Below are 26,969 nucleotides of genomic sequence, written 5' to 3' on the forward strand. Positions count from 1 at the left end.
CCCTCACTGTGGAGTCCCCTATTAACACTACCTTTCTGCTTCCCTTTTTGATTTTTTGGCTCACTGGCTCAGCTCCAGAGACCTGGTCACCGCTTCCTCCCTCAGATGAGCTGTCCCCCCCAGTAGTACTCAGGCCGGAGTACTTATTTTGAAGGGGGACATCCACCAGAGTGCTCTCCATCACCCGTGTTTTCCCCTTCCTAATAGTTACCCAAGTGCCCTCATCCCGTTGCCCTGGTGTGACTACCTGCTGGTAGCTCCTATCCATAAGCTCCTCACTCTCCTGAACGAGCCGAAGGTCCTCGAGCTGCATTTGCAGCTCCTTAACCTGGTTTCGTAGGGCCTGCAGCTCCACACACCGAGCACAGGTGTGGATGTCTGGCAGGCCAGGAGCCTCCAAGACCTCCCACATGTTGCATTGGCAGCAACATACAGGTCTCACACTCATACTTACCCCTTATAGCAACCCAGAGGAAAAAGTAAAAAAAACTTATAATTTACCTTATCTCTTGGCCCTGTGAGCCAAAGCCCTTACAGCACACACAAAAACAAAAGCAGTCTTACCAGCTCTCTGACAGAGCCTCTCTCTTTTTTTTCAGGTTAGGGGAGGGGGGAGGGCTGGGATACTCTACCTGTGTAGAGTATTGGGAAACCCCTCCGGTCTAATGTATAGTAGGTGAAAAAAAAACGTGACCCGAGTGCTCTCGCAACTACTTCCAGGGTCAAACTTAAAACAATCAGAAAAAAAACCCCCACTAAACAAAGTTAGTTTTTAAAAGAAAGAAAAAGTCGCTGAACTCACCCACAAGCTCTCCACTCGCAAATCGCAGCCTCTCTTCAGTGCTCCCACGGAACAATGAGTGGCTCAGCAGTACCAAAGGAAGGTGGTGAGGGAACTGGTTCCTCAGAAGATTGCAGTCAGAGCCAGGTTTGTGGTACCATGAGTGGCTCAGCAGTACCAAAGGGAAAAGCAATAGTGATAGGGGATTCATTATTTGGGGCAGGATTTCACAAACCTTTCCAACCAAGGAATCGTTATTATGTTGAAACTTATTATGTTGAAGAGTCACATAAATATGATTATTTCTTCCAGGTGTTCTGATTTCCTCCCACAGTCTGAAAGATGTGCTGGTTAGATGCAATGACCTGAACAGGTGCCAGAGTGTGGCAAGTAGGGGAACATGGTGGTGTAGTAATTAGCACTGTTACCGCACAGCACCAGGTATCTGGGTTCAATTTCTGGCTTGGACCCAGTGTGGAGATTGCACGTTCTCCTTGTTTCTGCATGGGTTTCCACCAGGTGCTCCAAGATGTGCAGGTTAGGTTGATTGGCCATGCTAAATCAACCATTGAAGTGTGAGGAGATTAGCAGGTAAATATGTGGGGTTACAGGAATAGGGCCTGGGTAGAATAGTGGTCAGTGCAGACTCGATGGACTGAATGGCCTCCTTCTGCACATAAAGCTTCTATGATTTTTGCACAGTAGGTATATAAAAATATCAGAAACAGAACAGTACAGGCCCTTCAGCCCTCAATGGTGTCAAGCTTTGTCTGAAATCAAGATCAAGCTATTCTACTCCCTATCATTCTGGTGTGCTCCATGTAATATCATTTATAGAAATCTTCTATGCCTCCTGTTTATATGATTATTATAAAAGATCTCTTATTTTGAAGGGTGGTCAAGTCTTACCTTTGTCACTTAGTGGGAAGAGTGCTGCTGAAAACTGGATTCTCATGTTGGACACAAGAGGCACGCACACATTCACACCTCACTGATACACATACACGGTCTCACTGTCCTCACATTCAGCACTCCTTCCCCTCATGTTCTCACCTCTCCTCACTTTCACGTATTCTCATCTTTCAAGCTTTCTGCTCTTCTCTCTCACATATGCACCCTATCAGCTCATCTCATTTTCTCACTAACTCTCACCTTCCCCTTCACACACTGACATTCTCATGTTGCCTCATGCTCACACATTCTCTGCTGCTTCTCCTTTAAAAGCTCACTCTCATGGATGGCATGGTAGCACAGTGGTTAGAAGTGCTGCTTCACAGCTCTAGGGACCTGGGTTCAATTCCTGGCTTGGGTCACTGTCTGTGTGGAGTTTGCACATTCCCCTTGTGTCTGCATGGGTTTCCTCCCACAGTCCAAAGATGTGCGGGTTAGGTTGATTGGCCATGCTAAAATTGCCCCTTAGTGTCCCGAGATGTGTAGGTTAGAAGGATTAGTGGATAAAATATAGGGATATGGGTGTAGGGCCTGGGTGGGATTGTGGTCAGTGCAGACTCAGTGGGCCGAATGCCTTCTCACTGTACTATAGGGATTCTATTCTGTGACCTCTCCACACTTACTCTCTTATTTCACCTCTCTTTCATACAATCACACTCTCACCTCTACTCTCTTGCTCATACATTCACATTCTCACCTCTCTCTCATTCACCTTCTTACTCACACATTCACTCACACTCTCCCACTCCCTCAGACACATTCACATGCTCACCTCTCTCTTACACACATTTATGTTGTCTCCACTCCTATGATTCAAGTCACCCACTGGAAAGGTTTATCAAATAAGTTTATTTAAGAACAGTTAAAATATAAAATAATTGGTATAACTTTTACCAATTACAAAGAACAACTATGATATTGTATGAACCTTAACAGCTAATAATAATGTTCCAAGTCAAACATTAAGCACAAACATATGCCTCTTTCTAGTGTTATGAAGCAGAGGTTGATCCTCTGAGAGCTAACACCTAACTACTCAAAGAGGAGTACCTCACCTGTTAAAAGCATGAGAAGGACAATCTGCTCTTCAGCAACTTTTAGTGGTTAACTCAATAACTACCTGACTCTTTGTAAAAATCAACAAGTTAAGACTTTATTCATCTAACAGTGAACCCCCTCAGGCAACGCTTCCTACACCCCCTCCCCACCAAAAAAAAATGGCTCATACACTCTGCCATACATCTGGGCAGTCTCAGGGTGGGCATAGCTCCCAATTGGAAACAATAGCAACAGTGGCACCATCACCAGTGGCAGGGCCTTCTAAGCAGGTGAAGCAGCAGCCACAGCCCCTGCTGCTCCAAAGGCCCTGCCACCCTTTTAATTATTGGCCAAAGAGTAAAAAAAGTGAACAGGTTAACTGAACTATTAACAACCCAAATAAAACACTATTCTAATGGAATACTGTTTAGATAAATACAATTAAGAAACAAATAGAATGTTTAGTCACTCAAAATTATAATTGGGTTTTCCATTCCAGAATCTTCTGTCTTTTGGTACCTTTGCTATTGACTGAGAATAGCAATGGTGCATACTACCGTGTCTAGAATATTGTTGATCCTACATGTAACATTGTAGTAATTTGTTGTCATATCCACAGAAGTAAAGGGAGAAGGATGCTATACATTTAAATGGTTGTATGATTTCTTTAAAGGTCACATGATGTAATCAGGCAGTCATAGGATGTTTCACAGTCTTCTGTCTTAATTTCAGTTTCTACTCTGTAGAGATAACAGTTCCTCAATAAACCTTGTTGTTATTTTAAATCTACCTATGCAAAACCACATTTTTTCCTTTTTGTTTAAAATTCACAACCCCCAACATAGTTAAGACATTACACTCACTCTCACCTCTCTTTTCTCTCTCACACACAATCATACTCTCTCCTCTACCTCACTGATACTACTCCCAGTCACCATTCCTCCTTTTTCCTTTAACGAATTATCTTACAAGACCGTAAGAAATAGGAACTGGAATAAGCCGTTCTACCCCTCCAGCTTACTCCATCAATCAGTAGGATCACGGCTGATCCGACATTCCTCAGAGTCACTTCCCTGAAATATATTTCAGCTTTAAATACACTCAGAGACTGTACCCCCACAGTCCCCTATAACAAGCAATTCCAAAGTCTCACAAACCTCAGGGAAGAAACTCCTCCCCCTCTCACTCCGACATTCGGCGCCCCTTTATTCGGAAGGTGCGCAGGCGCGGTGCGAGACGGCGGAAGTGCGCAGGCGCGGTGCGAGACGGCGGAAGTGCGCAGGCGCAGTTTGAGAAGCCGCCATGCCGATGAAGGGTCGCTTTCCCATTCGGCGGACGTTGGAGTTCCTGCGGAGCGGCTCAGTGGTGTTCAAGGATTCGGTTAAAATCCTGACGGTGAATTATAACACACACGGGGAGAGAAGTGACGGAGCAAGGTCAGTGGGCTGGTGCGGACTACTGTCAGCAGGGAGATTGAGGGATGGGCGACTGTCAGTTATGGAGACTTGGGGCAATTGTGTGGGTGCAGACCGGGGGTGGGCTTACTGTCTGTAGGGGAATTGGGGAGGGCCGAGCAGCATAGCAGAAGAACAGGCCTTCGGCCCTCCAAGCCTCATAGTCACCATTCCTCCTTTTCCCTTTAACAAATTATCTTACAAGACTATAAGAAATAGGAACTGGAATAAGCCGTTCTGCCCCTCCAGCTTACTCCATCAATCAGTAGGATCACGTTTATCCATCTAACTAACTGCTTATATCCTTCTATTCCCCGTTTGTTCATATGCTTTTCAAGGTAAATCTTAAATGTGGCTAACTTAACTGCCTCAACCACCTCATTTGGCAGTGCATTCCAGGCCCCACCAGTCTCTATAAAAAAAACCCCTGCACATTTCCATGAACCTTCCCCCCCCCCCCCCAACTTGAACTTGTGCCCCCTTGTAATTGTCATTTCTATCCTGGGGAAAAAGTTTCCAACTGTTCACCCTGTCTATTACCTCTCAATTTTATGAACTTTCAGGTTGCCCCTCAGCTTCTGTTTTTCCAGGGACAGCAATCCCAGTTTGACCAATCTCTCCTCATAGCTAGTACGCTCCATACCAGGCAATATCCTGGTAAATCTTTTCTGTACTCTCTCCAAAGCCTCCACGTCTTTCTGGTAGTGTGGAGACCAAAATTGGACACAGTATTCCAGATGTGGCCTAACCAATGTTTTATACAATTGTAATATAATTTGCTAACTTTTATACTCGATGCCCTGTCCATTGAAGGCAAGCAGGCGATATGCTTTCTTCACCACTTTTTTGATCTGCGCTGCCACTTTTAAGGATCTGTGGACCTGTACTTCCAGATCTATGTGTCTGGGCTCCTAATTGCTCTGCCATTTATTTTATGGGTCCCACCTGAATTGGATCCACCAAAATGCCAATTTACCATCTCGCATTTGTCCAGATTAAATTCCACCTGCCATTTCTTCACCAACTTTCCAGCCTAACTATATCCTGCTGTATTCTCTGACAATCTTCATCGTATCCACAACTCTGTCAGTCTTAGTATCATCCACAAACTTGCTAATCAGACCAGCTATGTTTTCTTCCAAGTCATGTGTGTGTGTAAAATATATATGCAGCGCAGGTCCAGCACTGATCCCTGCAGAACAGCACGAATTACAGATCTCTATTCAGAAAAACACGCTTCCACCACTATCCTCTATCTTACATGGCCAAGATGTGGAGATGCCAGCCTTGGGCTGGGGTAGGCACAATAAGAAATCTCACAACACCAGGTTAAATCCAACAGATTTATTTGGTATCATTAGCTTTTGGATCCTCAGACTCCTTCAGGTGAGTAAGGATTTGTGTTCACAAACAGAGCATATAAAGACGCAAACTCAAAGTACAGACAATGTGCATGGACAGAGGGCCAAGCACAGGTTAAACAGGTGTGTATTGTCTCCAGCCAGGACAGTTATTGAGATTTTGCAAGTTGTGGGGGGTTACAGATAGTGTGACGTGAACTCAAGATCCCGGTTGAGGTCGTCCTTGCGTGTGGAACTTGGCTATCAGTCTCTGCTCAGCGACTCTGTGTTGTCATGAAGGTTGCCTTGGAGAATGCTTACCCGAAGATAAGAGGCTGAATACCTGTGACCGCTGAAGTGTTCTCCAATAGGAAGAGAACATTCTTGCCTGGTGACTGTTGGGTGGTGTTCATTCATTCGTTGTCATAGCGCCTGCATGTTCTCCCCAATGTACCATGCCTTGGGACATTCTTTCCTGCAGCGTATTGGCCCTATCTCCACTCACGTTGGCTGTACCTTGATTACCTGTAAAGACTCGCATTCCAACCATTAGCTTGTAAATTGAGATTGTGTCTTTATATGCCCTTTTTTAAACACAAGTCCTCACTCACCTGAAGAAGGAACTTGAGGTTCTGAAAGCAAGTCCTGCCAAATAAACCTATTGGACTTTAGCCTGGTGTTAGAACATAGGAAAACCATAGCACATGTATTGTATAGTGTTGTGAGACTTCTTATTGGGCTTATATGGCCAAGCCAGTTCTGAATCTAATTAGCTAGTTCACCCCTGATCTTGTGAGATTTAATCTTTTGCATCAGTCTGCCATGAGGGACCTTGTCAAATGCCTTACAAAGTCCATGTGGACAACATCTACAGTCCTTCCCTCATCAATAATTTTTGCCACTTCCTCAGAAAACTCAAAGTAGTAAGACATGACCTCCCACATACAAAACCTGTCCCTGGAGGGAGAATCCGCCGTGGGGGGCTGTGTCTCTTTGGGGGAGTGGGGTTGGGGGGGGGGAGGGGGGAGATATGCTGTCCTCGGGGGGGGATCAGAAGATTCTTGTCTGAATAAGAGAATGGAGGAATGAAAGAGAGCTTTAGATAGCTGGAAGCAAGGAGAGCAGGAGGAAGCTGGATGTGGAAATAAATGATGGAGTGTGGATATGGAGGGACGAAGGGTTACATTGTGATAGAAAGAGCAGGGAAGGTTACATCGACAGCGCTGGAATACAGAAGCAGAGGGAGCTGAGCCTTTATCTGCAGAGGCAGATTGAGAAACCTAATTGAGTACAAGGGATCTGGGATCTATAAATGGAATGATAGGACACAGAAACAAGGAAGTTGCTGGGAACAATTAGAAAACATTGATCCTGAGTCCTCCTTGAAGATTCCATTCAGTTCTGCCTGATGCACGTTCGGCATTGATGAACGTGCAAGAATAGTTCATGAGAAAGATTCAATGGCATGGTGAATTCAGTGGACCACTTCTCTGTGGAGCATGGCAGAATCAATGGATCACTGCTCTGGATCATAAGAACATAAGAAATAGGAGCCCTGCCATTCAATAAGATCATGGATGATCTGAAGTGGATCAGTTCCACTTTCCCGCTTTCTCCCCATAACCCTTAATTCCCCTGTATCAAAAACGTATCTACCCGTGACTTAAATATATTTAGCGAGGTAGCCTCCACCACTTCAACAGGCAGAGAATTCCAGAGATTCACCACCTTTTGAGTGAAGAAGTTCCTCCTCAACTCTGATCTAAACTGACCCCACCCCCCCGCTTATCTTGAGGCTGTGCCCTCTAGTCCTGCTGTCCTTTCTGGGCGGGAAGAATCTCTCTATCTCTACCCTATCCATTCCCTTCATTATCTTATACGTCTCTATAAGATCCCCCCTCATCCTTCTAAACTCCAACGAGTACAGACCTTGTCTATTTAGTGCCTCTTCATAGTCCAACCCCCTCATCTCCAGTATCAGCCTCGTGAACCTCCTCTGCACTCCCTGCAAGGCCAATATATCCTTCCACAAGTGCAGCGACCAAAATTGCGCACAGTACTCCAGCTGCGGCCTCAGCAGTACCCTGTACAGTTGCAGCAAGACCTCCCTGCTTTTATATTCTATCCCCCTCGCTATAAAGGCCAACATTCCTTTCGCCTTCCTGATCTCCTGCTGCACCTGCAGACTGGGTTTTTGCGACTCATGCACAAGGACCCCCAGGTCCCTCTGCACCATAGCATGCTGCAGCTTTTCGCCTTTTAAATAATAATCCTTCCTACTATTATTTCTACCAAAGTGGATAACCTCACACTTGCTAACATTATACTCCATCTGCCAGGTCCTCGCCCACTCGCTGAGCCTATCCAGATCTCTCTGCAGACTTTCCGCACCTTCCATGCAGTTTGCTTTTCCACTCATCTTCGAGTCATCAGCAAATTTTGTCACCCTACACTCAGCCCCCTCCTCTAGATCATCTACATAAATGGTAAATAGCTGAGGCCCCAGCACCAATCCCTGTGGCACTCCACTAGTCACCAACCGCCAACCAGAATAGCACTCATTGATACCAACTCTCTGCTTTCTATTAGGCAGCCAATCCTCTATCCACGCTATCATGCACATAGCTGATTGGATCAGTGCTGTATGGAAATCTTGGATAATTCAGTGGAATACTGCTTTGTGGAAGCTGGGCATGGCTGATTCCGTGGATCACTGCTTTGTTGATCCCAGATATGGCTGATTCAGTGGATCACTGCCCTGTGCATACTAAGCATGGCAAATCAGTGGATTGCTATCCTGCGGATACCAGACATGGCTGTTTCAATGAATCATTGCTCTGTAGATCCCAGATATGGCTGATTCAGTCGATATTGGGCATGGCTGATTGAGAAGCTCTTCTAGGTTTTTGTACTAGTCCGATGTGAGGTTTTGAATACCTATTGTGAAGCAGGGAAATACCCTCTGAAATCAGTCCAGCTCTACAGTCTCCGGTACCTTTGATCCCACGCTTGGCTGTCATTCTGTAACTTAAACTCGAGCTGATCTGTTTCTATTTATTTCTTTTCAGGAAGTTTGTCTTCTTCAACATACCTCAGATCCAGTACCAAAATCCCTGGGTTCAAATTCTTATGTTCAAGAACATGACACCATCACCATTCCTCAGGTTTTATTTGGGTAAGTTTTCTGCCGCTCTCTGATTTGTGGATCCCGGGTGTGGCTGATTCAGTGGATCACTGCTCTTTTGATCATGGTATGGCTGATTCGGTGGATTCTGGGCTTGGCTGATTCACTGGATGACTGACCTGTGCGTACTTGGCATGGCTGATCCACTGGATCGCTGAACTCTGGATCCTAAGCAAAACTGATTCAGCGAATCATGGTCCTGTGAAAACCAGGCTTGGCCGATTCAGTGTATCGCTGCTCTGTGGCTACCAGGCAAGGCTGATCAGTGGGTTGCTGCCCAGTGGACGCTGGGCATGACTGTTTCAATGAATTGCTGCCCTATGAGTGCTGGGCAAGGCTGATTCAGTGGATCACTCCTCTGTGGATCCCAGGTATGGCTGATTTAGTGGATCACTATCCTGTGCATACACGGCATGGCTGATCATTGAATTGTTGTCCCATGGATGCCAGGCGTGGCTGTTTCAGTGAATCATAAGAACATAAGAAATAGGAGCAGGAGTAGGCCAACTAGCCCTTCAAGCCTGCCCTGCCATTCAATAAGATCATAACTGATCTGTCGTGGCTCAGTTCCACATTCCCGCCCTCTCCCCATAACCCTTAATCCCCTCTTATCAAAAACCCATCAACCCGCGTCTTAAAAATATTTAGCGAGGTAGCCTCCACCACTTCAACGGGCAGAGAATTCCAGATATTCACCACCCTTTGAGTGAAGAAGTTCCTCCTCAACTCTGTTCTAAACCGCCCCCCCTTTATCTTGAGGCTGTGCCCCCTAGTCCTACTATCCTTTCTGAGCGGGAAGAGTCTCTCCACCTCTATCCTATCCATCCCATTCATCATCTTATACGTCTCAATGAGATCTCCCCTCATTCTTCTAAACTCTAACGAGTACAAGCCGAATTTATTCAGCCTCTCCTCATAGCTCAACCCCCTCAACTCTGGTATCAGCCTAGTAAACCTCCTCTGCACTCCCTCCAAGGCCAGAATATCCTTGCGTAAGTACGGCGCCCAAAACTGCACACAGTACTCCAGCTGCGGCCTCACCAATGCCCTATACAGCCGCAGCAAGACCTCCCTACTTTTATATTCAATCCCCCTCGCGATGAAGGCCAGCATCCCATTCGCCTTCCTGACCACCTGCTGCACCTGCAAGCTGGGTTGTTGCGACTCATGCACAAGGACCCCGAGGTCCCTCTGCACCGTCGCCTGCTGCAGTTTTTCTCCACGTAAGTAATAATCCTTCCTACCATTATTCCTACCAAAGTGGACCACCTCGCACTTGCCAACATTAAATTCCATTTGCCATTTCCTGGCCCATTCGCCCAACCTATCTAGATCCTTCTGTAGACTCTCCCCACCCTCCGCACAATTTGCCTTTCCACCAATTTTGGTGTCATCAGCAAATTTCGACACCCTACACTCGGTTCCCTCCTCCAGATCATCTATATAAATGGTAAATAGCTGAGGCCCCAGCACCGACCCCTGGGGCACTCCACTAGTCACCATCCGCCAATCCGAATAGCACCCATTGACCCCCACTCTCTGCCTCCTATTTGACAACCAGTCCTCTATCCACGCTAACACCCTACCCCCAACTCCATGCCCCCTGACCTTCTGCAATAACCTCTTGTGAGGTACCTTGTCAAACGCCTTCTGAAAATCAAGAAAGACCACATCCACTGGCTCTCCTCTGTCCACCGCCCTAGACACATCCTCATAGAACTCCAGTAAATTTGTCAGACACGACTTCCCTTTAACAAAACCGTGCTACGTCTGCTCTATCAAGCAGTTCCCCTCAAGATGCCTCGCTATTTCCTCCTTGATGACGGATTCTAACATTTTACCTACAACAGACGTTAAACTAACAGGCCTATAATTCCCCGCCTTTTGCCTGGCACCCTTCTTAAACAACGGCGTAACATTAGCCGCTTTCCAATCATAGAACATAGAACATTACAGCGCAGAACAGGCCCTTCGGCCCACGATGTTGCGCCGACCAGTTACAAAAACAATGACCCACTAGCCTATACCAATCCCTTTTCGTCCATAAACCTATCCATAGATCTCTTAAACGCCCCCAAACTAGGCGCATTTACAACCGCAGCAGGCAGGGCATTCCAATCCCTCACCACCCGCTGGGTAAAGAACCTACCCCTGACATCCGTCCTGTAGCTACCCCCCCTTAATTTAAAGCCATGCCCCCTCGTGCTAGCTTTCTCCATCCGAGAAAAAAGGCTATCACTATCCACCCTATCTAAACCTCTAATCATCTTATATGTTTCAATAAGATCCCCTCTTAGCCGCCTTCTTTCCAACGAAAACAACCCTAAATCCCTCAGTCTCTCCTCATAGGACCTCCCCACCATACCAGGCAACATCCTAGTAAACCTCCTCTGCACCCTCTCCAAAGCCTCCACATCCTTCTTGTAATGTGGGGACCAGAACTGCACACAGTACTCCAAGTGCAGCCGCACCAGAGTAGTGTACAATTGCAACATGACGCTGCGACTCCTAAATTCAATCCCCCTACCAATAAACGCCAAGACACCGTACGCCTTCTTAACAACCTTATCTACTTGATTCCCAACTTTCAGGGATCTATGTACACATACACCTAGATCCCTCTGTTCATCCACACTATTCAAAGTCCTCCCGTTAGCCCTATACTCGACACATCTGTTGCTCCTACCAAAGTGAATTACCTCACACTTCTCCGCATTAAATTCCATCTGCCACCTCTCGGCCCAGCTCTGCAACCTATCTAAGTCTCCCTGCAGACTATGACACCCTTCCTCACAATCTACCACACCTCCGACTTTGGTGTCATCAGCAAATTTACTAATCCACCCAACTATACCCTCATCCAGATCATTAATAAAGATTACAAACAACAGTGGCCCCAAAACAAATCCCTGAGGCACACCACTCGTAACCGAACTCCATGATGAATATTTACCATCAACCACCACCCTCTGTCTCCTATCTGATAGCCAATTCCTGATCCAACTTCCTAGATTACCCACAATCCCATACATCTGCATTTTCTGCAGAAGCCTACCATGGTGAACCTTATCGAACGCCTTACTAAAATCCATATATACCACGTCAACTGCCTTGCCCCCATCCACCTCTTTGGTCACCTTCTCAAAAAACTCAATAAGGTTAGTAAGGCACGACCTACCCGCTACAAAACCATGCTGACTATTTCTAATCAATTCATTACACTCCAAATAACTATAAATCCTATCCCTAATAATTTTTTCTAAAACCTTGCCCACAACAGAAGTAAGACTCACCGGTCTATAATTCCCGGCAAAGTCTCTGTTCCCCTTCTTAAACAATGGGACAACATTCGCTATCCTCCAATTCTCCGGGACTACACCAGAGACCAATGACGACCTGAAGATCAGAGCCAGAGGCTCTGCAATCACCTCTCTAGCCTCCCAGAGAATCCTAGGGTAGATCCCATCCAGACCAGGGGACTTATCTATTTTCAGCCCCTCAAGAATATCCAGCACATCCCCCTTATCAACCGTAATACTGTCTATTTTACACCCCTGCAACCCAGTGTCCTCCTCAGCTATATTCATGTCCCCCTGCGTGAACACCGAAGAGAAATATTGGTTCAATGCTTCTCCAATCTCCTCCAGTTCCACACACAACTTCCCTCTGCTGTCTGTAACTGGCCCTAATCTTGCCCTGACCAACCTTCTGTTCCTGACATACCTATAGAACGCCTTAGGATTCTCCTTAATCCTATCAGCCAATGTCTTCTCATGTCCTCTTTTAGCCCTTCTTAACTCACTCTTCAACTCCCTCCTAGCCAATCTAAAGCTTTCAAGTGAACTACCTGAGCCCTCAATTCTCATCCGAACATAAGCCTCCTTTTTCTTTTTAACCATCGACTCAACTCTTTTAGTGCACCACGGTTCCCTAGATCTACCAATTCCAATCTTCCGGCACTTCCCCGAAATCCAGCGACGTCTGGAAAATAACCACCAAGGCATCCACTATCACCTCCGCCATTTCTTTCAGGACCCTCGGATGCATTCCATCCGGTCCTGGGGACTTGTCCACAATCAGCCCCTCCAGTCTGTCGAGCACCACCTCTCTAGTAACAGTAATGTCATCGAGACCCTCCAGTCCTACCACCTTTCCATCTCTAACATCCGGCAAATTATTCACGTCCTCCTCCGTGAAGACCGAAACAAAAAAGTTATTTAAGACCTCAGCCATTTCCCCATCCCCTACCACTAAGTCCCCCTTCTCATCCTCTAAGGGACCAATGTTCACCCTAGCCAGCCTCTTCTTTTTTATATATTTATAAAAACTCTTGCTATCCTTTTTTATATTAAGCGCTAGCCCAGCTTCATAGTTTCTCCTACCCTTCTTTATAAACTTCTTTGTCAATCTTTGTTGACATTTAAACCTCTCCCAATCCTCTTCTCGCCCACTACTCTTAGCTACTCTAAATGCCTCCGCTTTTAATTTAACACTTCCCTTCACCTCCTTCGTTATCCACGGCTTATTACCTCTCCTCCTACGGTCCTTTTTGACCATCGGAATAAATTTCTGCTGAGCACCAAGAAAGACCTCCTTAAAGATCCTCCACTGCTCCTCAGCAGACCTACTTTCCAACGCGCTCCCCCAGTCCACATTCGCCAATTCTTCTCTCATCCTACCGTACTCCCCTCTGTTCAAACAAAGGACGCGCGTCCGGGAACCCACTTTCTCCTCCTCCATCTGCACCAGAAACTCCACCATACAATGATCACTCTCCCCAAGAGGATCCTTCACCACAAGGTCCCTAATTCTACCTGCCTCATTACATAGCACCAGATCCAAGATAGCTCGCTCCCTCGTCGGCTCCGACACACACTGTTCCAGGAAACTATCCCAGCAGCATTCCAAGAACTCCTTCTCGAGCCCACCGCGTCCAACATGGGTCGACCAATCAATATGCAGATTGAAATCCCCCATAATTACGGCCGTTCCATTCCTGCACGCCACACTTATTTGCGCGTTAACAGCCCGCCCCACCTCCAGATCATTATTTGGGGGCCTATAGACGACACCCACCAGCGTCTTCCTTCCTTTGCTGTTCCTAATCTCTACCCACAACGATTCCACGTTCTGCTCCTTGGCTCCAATATCATCCCTTGCTACCACCCTGATGCTATCCTTAATCAGCAGAGCTACGCCCCCACCTTTTCCCTCCCGCCTATCCTTCCTAAACACTTGATACCCCTGGACATTCAGCTCCCAGTCCCTGTCACTTTGCAGCCACGTCTCTTTAATGGCCACCAGATCATATCCATTTGTGTCGATCTGCGCCACCAACTCATCCACTTTATTCCTAATGCTTCGCACATTCAGATAAAGCGCCTTCATCCCAGCCTTCACCTGGACCTTATTTGCTGGAACGCCGCCAACCATACTCACGCCCCTTACTCCCTCTATTATTGGGACATCCTCGGCCTCTATCCTTACCTGTACCGTCTCCTTAACTTTAGACCCCGTAATGTCACCTACCCTCACACCCTCTCCCCCCCCTAATTAGTTTAAAGCCCTGTCTACAGTCCTCTTTACACAATTCGCCAGCACTCTGGTCCCAGCACGGTTCAGACCAACCCCATCCCGCCCGAACAGGTCCCACCTACCCCAATACTGGTGCCAATGCCCCATAAATTCAAACCCATTCCTCCCACACCAATCCCTGAGCCACCCATTCACTTCCTTAATCCTATCAACCCTACGCCCGTCTGCACTCGGTTCAGGCAGTAGCCCAGAGATGACCACCTTGTCGGTTCTACTTTTTAATTCCATTCCCAGCTTTTCATACTCCCTCCCCAGATCCTCATTTTGCATTTTGTCTACGTCGTCGGCACCCACATGAACCACAACGACCGGATTCTCACCCTCCCACTCCAGGTTCCGCTACAGCCCAGATGTGACATCCTGGACCCGAGCACCAGGCAGACAACACACCCTTCTGTGCACTTTGTCATTGTGACAAAGGACAGTGTCAATACCCTTCACCCCACTATTCCCAATTACAACTACGTTCCTCTTCTCCTTCTCTTTGCCTACGTCCTGCTGCATCACTGTACTGTGTGCAGTCTGCTCACCGACCTCACCTCCCTCGTCCTCTTCCAGACTGGAAGCAAGAACCTCAAACCTGTTATGCAGCTTGAGAGTCTGAGGCCTCCTTTCCCCACCCTCCTTCCTCTTCTCAGCAGCCCCCTCTTGTTCCTGACCCTTAGAGTTAGCCAGTCTAAGGGGGTGGATGTCTCTTGCACCCCATTGACAATGGCACCCTCTCTCCCCCTGATGAGCCTCAGTATCTGTAGCTCAGAGGCCAGCTCATCTACCTTGAGCTGGAGCTCCTCCAGCAACCTGCACTTACTGCAGACATGGTCACTGGGGAGGACCCTGGGGTCCACCAGTTCCCACATCATACAGAAACCACACATCACATGCCCCTCCATTATTCACTGTAGTAATGTTGAAAATTTCCACCCGAACTCACCTGGCCCTTTTTCTCTCCAGCCCTTTTGATATTAAGCCCTAAATGCTCACTCTACTTCCCTCTCACTCCGCTGCCCGCTCAGACGCTGCCCGCTGTCTACACCAGGCCTCCTTTTAAACCTGGCGCTGATTTAAAGCTGGCTGGCCCACAACTCCTTCTAACCACTCCCTCAGAATTCTTAAAGCAGTAAATACAATAAAATAAATGCTTTAAACAGTTCTACAAAGAACAAAGACTGCTCTGTAGATCACAGGTATGGCTGATTCAATGGATCACTGTGGATCCTGGATATGCCTGAAGGAACAAGGGTCAGATTGTCTCAGCAAAGAAACCAGCCATCTTGGGTGCTGGGGAGACGTGATTGGGTATGGGAGATAATGTCAGCCGTTTTTCAGTATTAGTTTTAATTTTGTGCTTTTGCCATTTCTCCCTAGATGATGGTGAACAGGTCTTGGTTGACGTAGAAGGAAAAAACCACAAACAAATTGTTGAACATGTGAAGACAATCCTGGGAAAGAATGAGTGAGCTTTGTTTATCTGTGTTTATATACTGTAGGCATGCAATGTTTGATTTCTGTCTGCCTTGTAGAATCACATGTTAAAATCTGTCTGTTTGGCTGTGGATAAAGCCACAGTACAAAATGGCCTCCTCTGACAGGAGATTTCTTCATATTTCGTTCATATATGCTACCCTCTGCCCCAAGAAGTACACACCCTCCAATTCTCTGTTCCCACCCAGGCCTGCTCCACTAGAGTGAGTTGTTTCCCCAGGTCAACCATTACTTTGAGAATGAATTTTAGTGGGCTAGAGGAATAAAGGGATCAAAGGGTACCTGTACACAAATCACCAGCACTTGGAATAAAAATGGTAAAATCATCCCCATCATCTCTGACAGTGCAACACCCCAGCACAACATTTCTGACAGTGTAGCACCCCCAATCCAGCATCTCTGACAATATAGTACCACAAACACGTCATCTCTGACAATTTAGCATCTCCACAAAGCAGGACCAATTTTACCATCATGTTGCACTCATTTTCAGGCACGTGAACTTAGTAAAGTCAGGTGTGAGGTGAGTAGCGCACCTCACCAGTTGCCTCTTTACCAAGGCCCAAAAAAAGGCTGCAATCAGGACCATGCCTGAAAAAGGTCCAACGGCCATTTAAGTGCATTTTCATGTATTTAAACTGACTTAATGGGCGGCACGCCCAACTTTACTGGTTCTTCCCCCTTTATGATTGCATTGGCCCATCCAGAATCAACGCAAAACTGACACACACCATATCAGTAAAAGCAACCTACTGCGGATGCTGGAATCTGAAACCAGAAGAGAAAATGCTGAAAAATCTCAACAGGTCTGCCAGCATCTGTAAGGAGAGAAAAAAACTGACGTTTTGAGTCCAGATGACCCTTTGGCAAAGCCCTTTTGTTACAAAGTACAAGAACAACACAGCACGGGAAACAGGCCCTTCGGCCCAACAAGCCCATGCTGCCATCTTAACAATGTGTTTTTCCTCTTCCACCCTTGATCCATGTCTATGCTTATGGTACCCCCATTGGAAACCAGATTAAGGGGAGAATAATTTAGGGACAATTTGTTACACCAGTCAGCCTAAGAGCACATCTTTGGGGTGTGGGAGGAAACCAGAGCACCCGGAGGAAACCCACGCAACCACAGGGAGAATGTGCAAACTCCCACAGACACTAGCCCAAATCCATGTATCTGCACAGCAAACAGTGATAGTCACTGAGCTGTCGTGGTGCCCATCTGCTGGTCCAGTATTAAGCGTACAGAAATGACACAAAGTACTAGGCTACTCTCAAAACATCCAAGAGCAGCCCACGCACGACCCACCACATGTATGCCTCTCGTTAGACAACAAGGTGGACCAATGCACCTGCGGAGTGAAAGAGAAAACCATCAACACATGTAACAGTTGATTTCCAGGAACGTCCCGAGGCTCTGATCCTTATTTAAAACAGTCTCCTATAACCCTCCATCCCTATTTCGCTCATGTGTCTATCTAAGTAAACCTTAAACAAGTCCAGCGTGCCTGCTTCCACCACGTTACTTGGCAGTGCATTCCATACCCCCACGACCCTCTGTGTGAAAAACCTCCCTCTAGCATCCAAATTATACCACTTCCCCCCTCACCTTAAGCCTGTGGCCCCTTGTGATATTTGTCTCCAATCTAGGAAAAAGCCTGCCACTGTTTACTCTATCTATACCCTTCATTATCTTATACACCTCTGTTAGATTCCCCCTCAATCTCCATCTTTCTAAGGAAAACAGCCCCAATTTACCAAATCTTTCCTCATAACCCAGTCCTTCCATAGCAGGCAGCATCCTGGTAAACCACCTCTGCACTCTCTCCAGGGTCCCCACGTCCTTCCGGTAGTAAGGTGACCAGAACTGGACGCAGTACTCCAAATGCGGTCTAACCGACGTTCTGTACAACTGCAGCATTAGACGCCAGTTCTTGTACTCTATACCCCTTCCTATAAAGGCTAGTATACCATAAGCTTTCTTCGCAACCTTCTCTACCTGTGTTGCCACCTTCAAAGACTTGTGCACTTGCACTCCCAGATCCCTCTGCATTTCTATACTCATTTGTTGCGACCATTTTCTTTCTTGAGTCGGTGGGGGCTCTCTGAGTGTGTGGGGGGGTGGGTGGTGAGGGAGGCTGTTGCTCAGCAGGGTTCCGACATCTGATCTGCAGCATGGACTCATGTCTCAGCACTGCCCTCGGGTCTTGTGGATGCTGCTGGGTCCTAATGCACTCAGTATTCTACCAGCTGAAGGATGTGCACAAAGCCCTTGCAAATTGCACTGCTGCAGCCTCACAACTTTTCAAGGAGCTGTGATTCTAGGGAGCACGTGGCTGGGGGAATTGGGGGAGGGGGGTCGTCTGTGATTTTGAGGAGCATATAGCTGGGGGAATGGGCAGTATGGACAGTTACGTTGGTCCTTTAGAGGATGAGAAAGGGGACCTAGTGGTAGGGGATGGGGATATGGCTAAGGTATTGAATAACGTTTTTGTTTCTGTCTTCACGGAGGAGGACGTGAATAATTTGCCGGGTGTTAGCGATGGAAAGGTCTGGAGGGTCTTAATGACATTACTGTTACTAGAGAGGCGGTGCTCGACAGACTGGAGGGGCTGATTGTGGACAAGTCCCCAGGACCGGATGGAATGCATCCGAGGGTTCTGAAAGAAATGGCGGAGGTGATAGTGGATGTCTTGGTGGTTATTTTCCAGACGTCGCTGGATTCCGGGGAAGTGCCGGATGATTGGAAAACGGCTAATGTTACGCCGTTGTTTAAGAAGGGTGCCAGGCAAAAGGCGGGGAATTATAGGTCGGTTAGTTTAACGTCTGTGGTAGGTAAAATGTTAGAATCTGTCATTAAGGAGGAAATTGCAAGGCATCTTGAAGGGAATTGCTTGATAGAGCAGACGCAGCACGGTTTCATTAAAGGGAAGTCGTGTCTAACAAATTTACTGGAGTTCTATGAGGATGTGTCTAGGGCAGTGGATAGAGGAGAGCCGGTGGATGTGGTCTTTCTAGATTTTCAGAAGGCGTTTGACAAAGTACCTCACAAGAGGTTATTGCAGAAGGTTGAGGGACATGGAGTTGGGGGTAGGGTGTTAGCGTGGATAGAGGATTGGTTGTCAAATAGGAGGCAGAGAGTGGGGGTCAACGGGTGCTATTCGGATTGGCGGATGGTGACTAGTGGAGTGCCCCAGGGGTCGGTGCTGGGGCCTCAGCTTTTTACCATTTATATAGATGATCTGGAGGAGGGAACTGAGTGTAGGGTGTCGAAATTTGCTGATGACACCAAGATTGGGGGAAAGGCAAATTGTGCGGAGGGTGTGGAGTGTCTGCAGAAGGATCTAGATAGGCTGGGCGAATGGGCCAGGAAATGGCAAATGGAATTTAATGTTGGCAAGTGTGAGGTGGTCCACTTTGGTAGGAATAATGGTAGGAAGGACTATTACTTACGTGGCGAAAAACTGCAGCAGGCGACGGTGCAGAGGGACCTCGGGGTCCTAGTGCATGAGTCGCAAAAACCCAGCTTGCAGGCGCAGCAGGTGGTCAGGAAGGCGAATGGGATGCTGGCCTTCATCGCGAGGGGGATTGAATATAAAAGTAGGGAGGTCTTGCTGCAGCTGTATAGGGCATTGGTGAGGCCGCAGCTGGAGTACTGTGTGCAGTTTTGGGTGCCGCACCTGCGCAAAGATATTTTGGCCTTGGAGGGAGTGCAGAGGAGGTTTACTAGGCTGATGCCGGAGTTGAGGGGGTTGAGCTATCAGGAGAGGCTGAATAAATTAGGCTTGTACTCATTAGAGTTTAGAAGGATGAGGGGAGATCTCATTGAGACGTATAAGATGATGAATGGGATGGATAGGATAGAGGTGGAGAGACTCTTCCCGCTCAAAAAATACAGTAGGACTAGGGGGCACAGCCTCAAGTTAAAGGGGGGGCGGTTTAGAACGGAGTTGAGGAGGAACTTCTTCACTCAAAGGGTGGTGAATCTCTGGAATTCTCTGCCCGTTGAAGTGGTGGAGGCTGCCTCGCTAAATATTTTTAAGACGCGGGTTGATGGGTTTTTGATAAGAAAGGGGATTAAGGGTTATGGGGAGAGGGCGGGAATGTGGAACTGAGCCGCGACAGATCAGCCATGATCTTATTGAATGGTGGGGCAGGCTCAAAGGGCTGGATGGCCTACTCCTGCTCCTATTTCTTGTGTTCTTACTGTTGATGGCTAGGGGCAAGCAGCATTCCTTAACCTCTGCACATGTTCCTCTCCATCTCCAAATCCTACCCTGCCCCCTTCAGAGTGACAAGATGGCTTTTGCGATGCTGCCAATTAATCCAAAAAAAAACAGTTCTTCTGGTTGCTGCCAGAGCTGAGAGATAGAAGAGGAAAAATTGCACACACAGGAGGCCCAGCCCTCACCACTTGCAGGAGGGAGACGACCATCAGGGGCAGGAGGTAGCCACCATTCGCCGGGGGGGGATACACAGGAGAAGGAGAAAGCAGAGACCCCGGCAGTTCTGTGCACAAGTGTTATGTGAATAGATCATAGAATCATAGAACCCTACAGTGCAGAAAGAGGCCCTTCGGCCCATCGAGTCTGCACCGAACACAATCCCACCCAGGCTGTACCCCCATATCCTTACATATTATACCCACTAATCCCTCTAACCTATGCATCCCTAGACAATAAGGGACAATTTTCTAGCATGGCCAATCAACCTAACCCGCACATCTTTGGACTGTGAGAGGAAACCGGAGCACCCGGAGGAAACCCATGCACGTGGTGTCCATGTCGGACACCATGTGCCGTCAACGTCGCCGCTTCTGAAAGGAGACAGTGCAACACCTGTGTAACCTGTTGTGGGACCTGACACCTCAGGACGGTGGGGGCACCCACTCTCGTTGGCTGTCAAATTGACAGCCGCTCTGAACTTTTATGCAACTGGCTCCTTCCAGACCCTTAGCGACATTTCCCAGTCAGCTGTGCACACCTGTGTCGAGTAGGTTACGGAAGCCCTGTATGCCTGGGTTGGACAGTACATCAAATTTCAGACCCGTCAGGAGGTCTTAGCTGCTGGGTTCGTGGCCATTGCAGGGGTACCTGATATATAGGGGCCATCGACTGCACCCTCATCGTCCTCAAAGCCCTCCTGCAGAATCCACAAAGATTCATTGACAGGAAGAGGTCCCACTCCCTGAATGTCCAACTGATGTGTGACCACAGTATGTACATTAGGCACTTCTGCACAAGACACCCAGGCAGCATGCATGACAGTTTCATTGTCGAGGAGCTCAGGCTGCACGGGTGGCTCATGGATGATATGGGTTACCCGCTTCAAACATGGCTGATGACACTTGTAGGGAGACCGGTGACTGAGGCAGACACTGCTATAATGAGGCCTATGTATCTACCTGTGCTATAGTAGAGAGGTGCATTGGGCTCCTCAAAATGCGATTCCAGTTTGTGAAACGCTCTGGCGGGGCCCTACAATACAGCCCCCGATCACTTCCCGTGTTGTGGTGGTATGTTGTGCCTTGCAGAGAGGTGACCTATTGGAGGAGGAAGATGTGGAGGCTAAGCAGCCAGACGTAGCTGGGGAGGAGGCTGCACAGCAGGAGGAGGAAGAGCACAAAAGGCTGGCAGTTTGAATGAGGTGTGCAAGGACAGCAAGGGAGGCCTTGATCTCTAGGGGGTTGTGTCTGTGGTTTTCATCTCCCCCTACCTCCCTTCTTAAACAGCGGTGTTACATTTGCTACTTTCCAATCCTCTGACATCCTGCCTCCAGTGATTCCCAAAAGATCACTATCAATGCCTCCACAATTTCCTCAGTTATCTCTTTTAAAACTCTGAGGTGTAGTCCATCCAGTCCAGGTGATTTATCCACTTCCAGGCCTTTCAGTTTCCCCAGAACCTTCTCCTTAGTGATGGCTACTACACTCACTTGTGCCCACTGACTCTCCTGGAGCTCTGATGTCTTCCATCGTGAAGACTGATGCAAAGTAACTATTCAGTTCCTTTGCCATTCAGTTCCTCTGCCATGTCATTTGTTACCTATTATTTTATCAATAATCACTGCTTGGGAGAGGATGCTGCCAACATAAATGAACTGTAGTTTCTGCCCTGTGATTGCGATTATGGGTTCTGTGTCCGGTGCATGAAGAACAGGCTGGTGCATGACTTTGGTCTTTTTAATGTTGATGGTGAATCCAAAGTTGCCACAAGCCATGAAAAATTTGTCCATGCTGACTTGTATCTCTGGCTTTGAGCCAGTATACAGGGCGCAGTCATCGGCAAAGAGCAAGTCTCTCAGAACAGTCACCCTTCACTTTGGTAATAGCTTGAAGTCTCCTCGGGTTGAAGAGCTTCCCATCCACTCTGTACTTGAGGCTGATTCTAGCAACTCGGTCCTGGAAGGCATCATTCAGCATGGCAGTAAACGTCATGCTGAACAGGGTGGGTGCGAGCACACAGCCTTGTATGATGCCATTGCTGCAGCACAACTTAAGCGCAAGCTGCACAAGTCCAGAGCCACCAGCACAACAACTACAGTGTCCACACAAGTCTGTCCACTATGTGACTGGACATTCCATGCCCGAATTTGTCCTGATCAGTCATCTTCAGACACACTGCAACCAGCCTCAAAATGACAAGTGGTGTCGAGGTCCTCATGACGACAATGGATGAACAACTACCTATCATTACTTCTCTAGCCTCATTTTCCAGTGATCCAATGGTAATTTTTGTCTCCTTGCCTTTTATGTATTGAAAAAGATTCTTTCTATCTTCTTTTATATTACTAGCTAGCTTACACTCATATTTCATCTTCTCCCCCCTTATGGCTTTTTTAGTTGTCCTCTGCTCACTTTTAAAGGCTCCCCAGTCTTCTGGTTTCCCACAAATCCTTGCCACTTTATATGCTCCCGTATGACCTGTGCCATCTTAATGCAACTATAACTTCCTAACCTTACGTGGTCTACTACTACATCATCTCCCCATAATGTACATCGGAGGTGGAGACGGTCAGCTGCCTACCTCATCCCATTGCCTGTGATGCGCATGGTGGGCATCCTCTGGAGATCCTGGACCTTGAGGACCCTGACTGTCTTCCAGATGTCTGGGATGTTTCCATAGCACCCTCTTCATCCTGTTGCCCCTGAGATGCCCCGGTGTCAGGAAGGGGGATGTCGGAAGGTGTGTAGCCACAGTGTCCTGGCTGGGCTCAAGCCTTTGGGGTTCCTGTGGGTCTCTGGGTCACTCCACGGGACAGTGGTGCTTCTGCTCTGAGCTCCAGAAGCTCCGGCATCACCTGACCCCTCCAATTCTAGAAGAGCACCTGCTTCCTATGTATGGTGGTTGAGCCCTCTGCGGTGGCCACTTGAGTCGGGGGCCACCTTTCAGTGGCCACAGCAAGTGCCCTCTGAAGACTGGGCTATGCTCTGTAGCCCCTCAGCCATGACCTCTGCGACTGGGCCACGTTCTCAAGGGCTGCTGCTGTAGCCCATTGTGTCTTAGCACTGTCCCACTGCGTCTGCTGCAAGCTCTGCAACCCCTCAGCCATGTCCTGTTATGAAGGGGCCACGTTCTGAAGGACTGCAACCATAGTCCGCTGTGTCTCAGCACTGTCCTGCTGGGTCTCCTGCAAGCCCCTTTGACAAGGTAGCGCGTGATAGGTTAAATCTGAAATGGATATCTTAAATCTTTTATTTAAATCTTAAATCTCTAAATGGATACAAAATTGGCTTGATGACAGATTTAGAAGTCCAACAGATTTATTTGGTAGCAAAAGCCACTAGCTTTCAGAGCACTGCCCCTTCAGGTGAGTAGGAGTTCTGTTCACAAACAGGGCATATAAAGACATAAACTCAATTTACAAAATAATGGTTGGAGTGCGAGACTTTATAAGTAATCAAGTCATAAAGGTATAGACAATGTGAGTGGAGAGAGGGTTGACACAGGTTAAAGAGATGTGTTTTGTCGCCAGCCAGGACAGTTACTGAGATTTTGCAAGTCCAGGCAAGTTGTGAGGATTACATATAGTGTGACATGAACCCAAGATCACGGTTGAGGCCGTCCTCAGGTGTGCGGAACTTGGCTATTAGTCTCGGTTCAGCGACTCTGCGTTGTCGTGTGTCGTGAATGCTGCCTTGGAGAATGCCTATCTAAAGATCGGAGGCCAAGTGCCCAGACTGCTGAAGTGTTCCCTAAAAGGAAGAGAACACTCTTGCCCCAGTGATTGTCAAGCGGTGTTCATTCATCCGTTGTCATAGCGTCTGCATGGTCTCCTCAATGTACCATGCCTCAGGACATCCTTTCCTGCAGCATATCAGGTAGACAACGTTGGCCAAGTTGCAAGTGTATGTACCATGTACCTGATGGATGGTTTTCTCACATGAGATGGTGGCATCTGTGTCGATGAGCCGGCATGCCTTGCAGAGGTTGCTGTGGCAGGGTTGTATGGTGTCATGGTCACTTGTCCTGAAGGCTGGGTAGTTTGCTGCAGACAATGGTCTGTTTGAGGTTGTGTGGTTGTTCGAAGGCAAGATGTGGGCATGGCCTTGGCAAGATGTTCATCTTCATCAATGACATGTTGAAAGCTCCGGAGAAGCCTTCTCCACTTTGGCAAAGTACTGGACAACGACTCCCATGCTTGTTTATTGAGGAGGTCAGTGCGGTTTTTCGCTGTGGCACGTTGGAATTGTCGATCAGTGAGTCGAGCGCCATATGCTGTTATGGGGGCATCTTTGTGTCTGGATGTGTCTGTTGCGATCCTCTTCATTTGAGCAGAACCTGTGTATTTGGAGGGCTTGTCTGTGGGGGATGGCTTTTTTTAACGTGTTTAGGGTGGAAGCTGGAGAAGTGGAGCATCGTGACGTTGTCCATGGGCTTGCGGTACAGTGAAGTGACTGTCATTGATGGAGATGCGTGTGTCCAAGAGTGCAACCGATTCTGGAGAGTAGTCCATGGTGAGTCTCATGGTGGGATAGAACTTGTTGATGTCGTCATATAGTTGTTTCTGTGATTGTTCACCATGAGTCCAAAGGAAGAAAATGTTGTCGATGTATCTAGTGTCTTGTATGTCTTGCAAAACTTCAACAAGATAGAACATAGAACGCTACAACACAAACAGGCCCTTCGGCCCACAAGTTGCGCCGATCATATCCATACCTACCAGGCCATAGAACTATCTGTAACTCCCAATCCCATTAAAACCCATGTACTCATCCAGAAGTCTTTTAAGAGACCCCAGCGAGTTCGCCTCTACCACCACTGATGGCAGCCGATTCCACTCACTCACCACCCTCTGAGTGAAAAACTTACCCCTAAGTTAGTACCCCTAACTTGACCTCTTTAGGGGCAGGTGTGACCTGTACAATAAAGACGGGTGGCACTTGAATCCCAGAAGGACCAATATCTTGGCGGGAAGGTTGGCTAGCGCTACTGGGGGGACTTTAAACTAGAAAGGTTGGGGGGAGGGAATGGAGATGAGGTGACTGAGGAGGTTCAAGGGACTGCAGCGGTTCAAGAAGGCTGTTCAGCCGCACCTGATGTGGAGATGCTGGCGTTGGACTGGGGTAAAACAGAAAGAAATCCCACGACACCAGCTTAACATCCATCTAGTTTATTTGTAGCAAATGCTGCAAGCTTTCAGAACAGGCTATCCCTTCGTCAGCTGCACCTTCACAAGGGTATTTTAGGAGGGGCAATAAATGCTGGCCTAGCCAGTGAAATAATTTTAACAATATTTTGTACATGAGTGAGAGAACGGGGCTTGCTGATAATGTGTTGATTCTTGTCTGTGTAAAATGTGAGTAGCTGCTGATGATGTATTGTGTTTTCTCATAGTGTGTTACTAGAAGCGGATGAGCAAGTTCAGAAGGAGCATTCACATCCTGCACACTTTGGACCCAAAAAGTACTGCCTGCGGGAATGCATATGTGAAGTGGAGGGGCAAGTTCCCTGCCCAGGTGTGGTGCCTTTACCCAAGGAAATGACTGGGAAGTATTGGACTGCCCTGCGAGCAGGGTCTGCTATGTAAATAAAGCTTTCAACCAGAATTAAAATATTTTAGTTTCAAATGACAGGAACAACTCAGTTTCAACTGTCAGCTATCAGAAAGTCAGTACAGATTTTGTAGATCATGCCTAATCAGATTTTTTGTTTAAAGGTGTTGTTCAAGCACTGAAGAGGAGAATGTCAATGCATGTTATTCATATTCCATTCATTCCTCAGTATAGACATAGATGGCACTAATAAGTTGGTTTTTTTATTGAATAATTTAAAATGAACAAATTACAGAAAGCAAAAAAAAGCTTACTTGAGTGAGAAAGAGATAGATACCAGCAAAAACTAGTCCAGATACAGACTCGATCCAATCTTACACTGGACTGACCTGAACAAATATAGCAGTATACAGCATCATGACTTTTCAGTTATCTGTGTTAGGGAATTACTAGGTACTAACAGTGTCTCTAACTTTCTAAACAACTTGCAGCTGTGGCCATGAAGGTGCTTGTTTATGAAAAACTTTGCTTTGCTTATGAAAAAGTCATTTCCGCTAACATTTGACTGCATTCTGTGAAAATACAATTTCTGAGCTAATCCCGGCATGCCTGCTAAGCCTTAAAATGTGGCCAAATTAGTTTCAAAGCTTAGCAGAGTTAGTTACATAGGCAGAAATATCTTAAAATGAAGTCTTTTGCATAAATTAAGCAAACCATTCACAAGCTCAACAATTCCTCCTTTTGATTCCATCTAACCATTTTGAATCAAATATGTGAAACTTCCTTCAGGTGCGAGAATGGTTTGCTTCCTGTTCCTTTGACGGTCATCATCATGATGGATTTACCCTTCTCTATTGTCATTAAACAGTTACACATGCATTTAAGGAACAGAATTATGCAGTACATAATTACAATAATAATAAAGAATAACACCAGTCCTTGCATCATGGAGCTTCCAATTGAACGTAGCCAATCAGTTGCCTGCTCCACAAGGTGGAGGGTGGCAGCTGTTTAAATTTTTTGATTTCCTTTTTAATGTGTCAAGCTAAATTGGTGATTTTTTTGAACTGTTCTGGGTATGTATGTAATGACTATATTAATCAAGTGCAACACCACAATTCCAACAAAGCAGACACAGACTTTACCACCTACT

General features: G+C 47.1%; 1 protein-coding gene across 1 annotated transcript; it reads left to right on the top strand.

Annotated features, from left to right (window-relative positions):
• Positions 1 to 4,049: 4,049 nt before the first annotated feature.
• Positions 4,050 to 25,894, top strand: mrps25 (mitochondrial ribosomal protein S25). Its single transcript, XM_080184891.1, has 4 exons — positions 4,050 to 4,206; positions 8,633 to 8,739; positions 15,709 to 15,796; positions 25,659 to 25,894. Exons 1-4 carry the CDS (start codon positions 4,073 to 4,075, stop codon positions 25,849 to 25,851), a joined length of 522 nt encoding a protein of 173 aa, XP_080041017.1. The 5' UTR covers positions 4,050 to 4,072; the 3' UTR covers positions 25,852 to 25,894.
• Positions 25,895 to 26,969: the final 1,075 nt, after the last annotated feature.

This window comes from Carcharhinus amblyrhynchos, chromosome 3 (assembly GCF_965287045.1).
Source record: "Carcharhinus amblyrhynchos chromosome 3, sCarAmb.v2.hapA, whole genome shotgun sequence".
In the NCBI taxonomy this organism is placed as follows: Eukaryota; Metazoa; Chordata; class Chondrichthyes; order Carcharhiniformes; family Carcharhinidae; genus Carcharhinus; species Carcharhinus amblyrhynchos.

Coding starts and splice junctions, on each gene's coding strand:
- mrps25 (XM_080184891.1), top strand. CDS start 4,073: ATGCCGATGAAGGGTCGCTTTCCCATTCGGCGGACGTTGGAGTTCCTG. Junction 4,207..8,632: donor GAGAGAAGTGACGGAGCAAG/GTCAGTGGGCTG, acceptor ATTTCTTTTCAG/GAAGTTTGTCTTCTTCAACA. Junction 15,797..25,658: donor ACAATCCTGGGAAAGAATGA/GTGAGCTTTGTT, acceptor GTTTTCTCATAG/TGTGTTACTAGAAGCGGATG.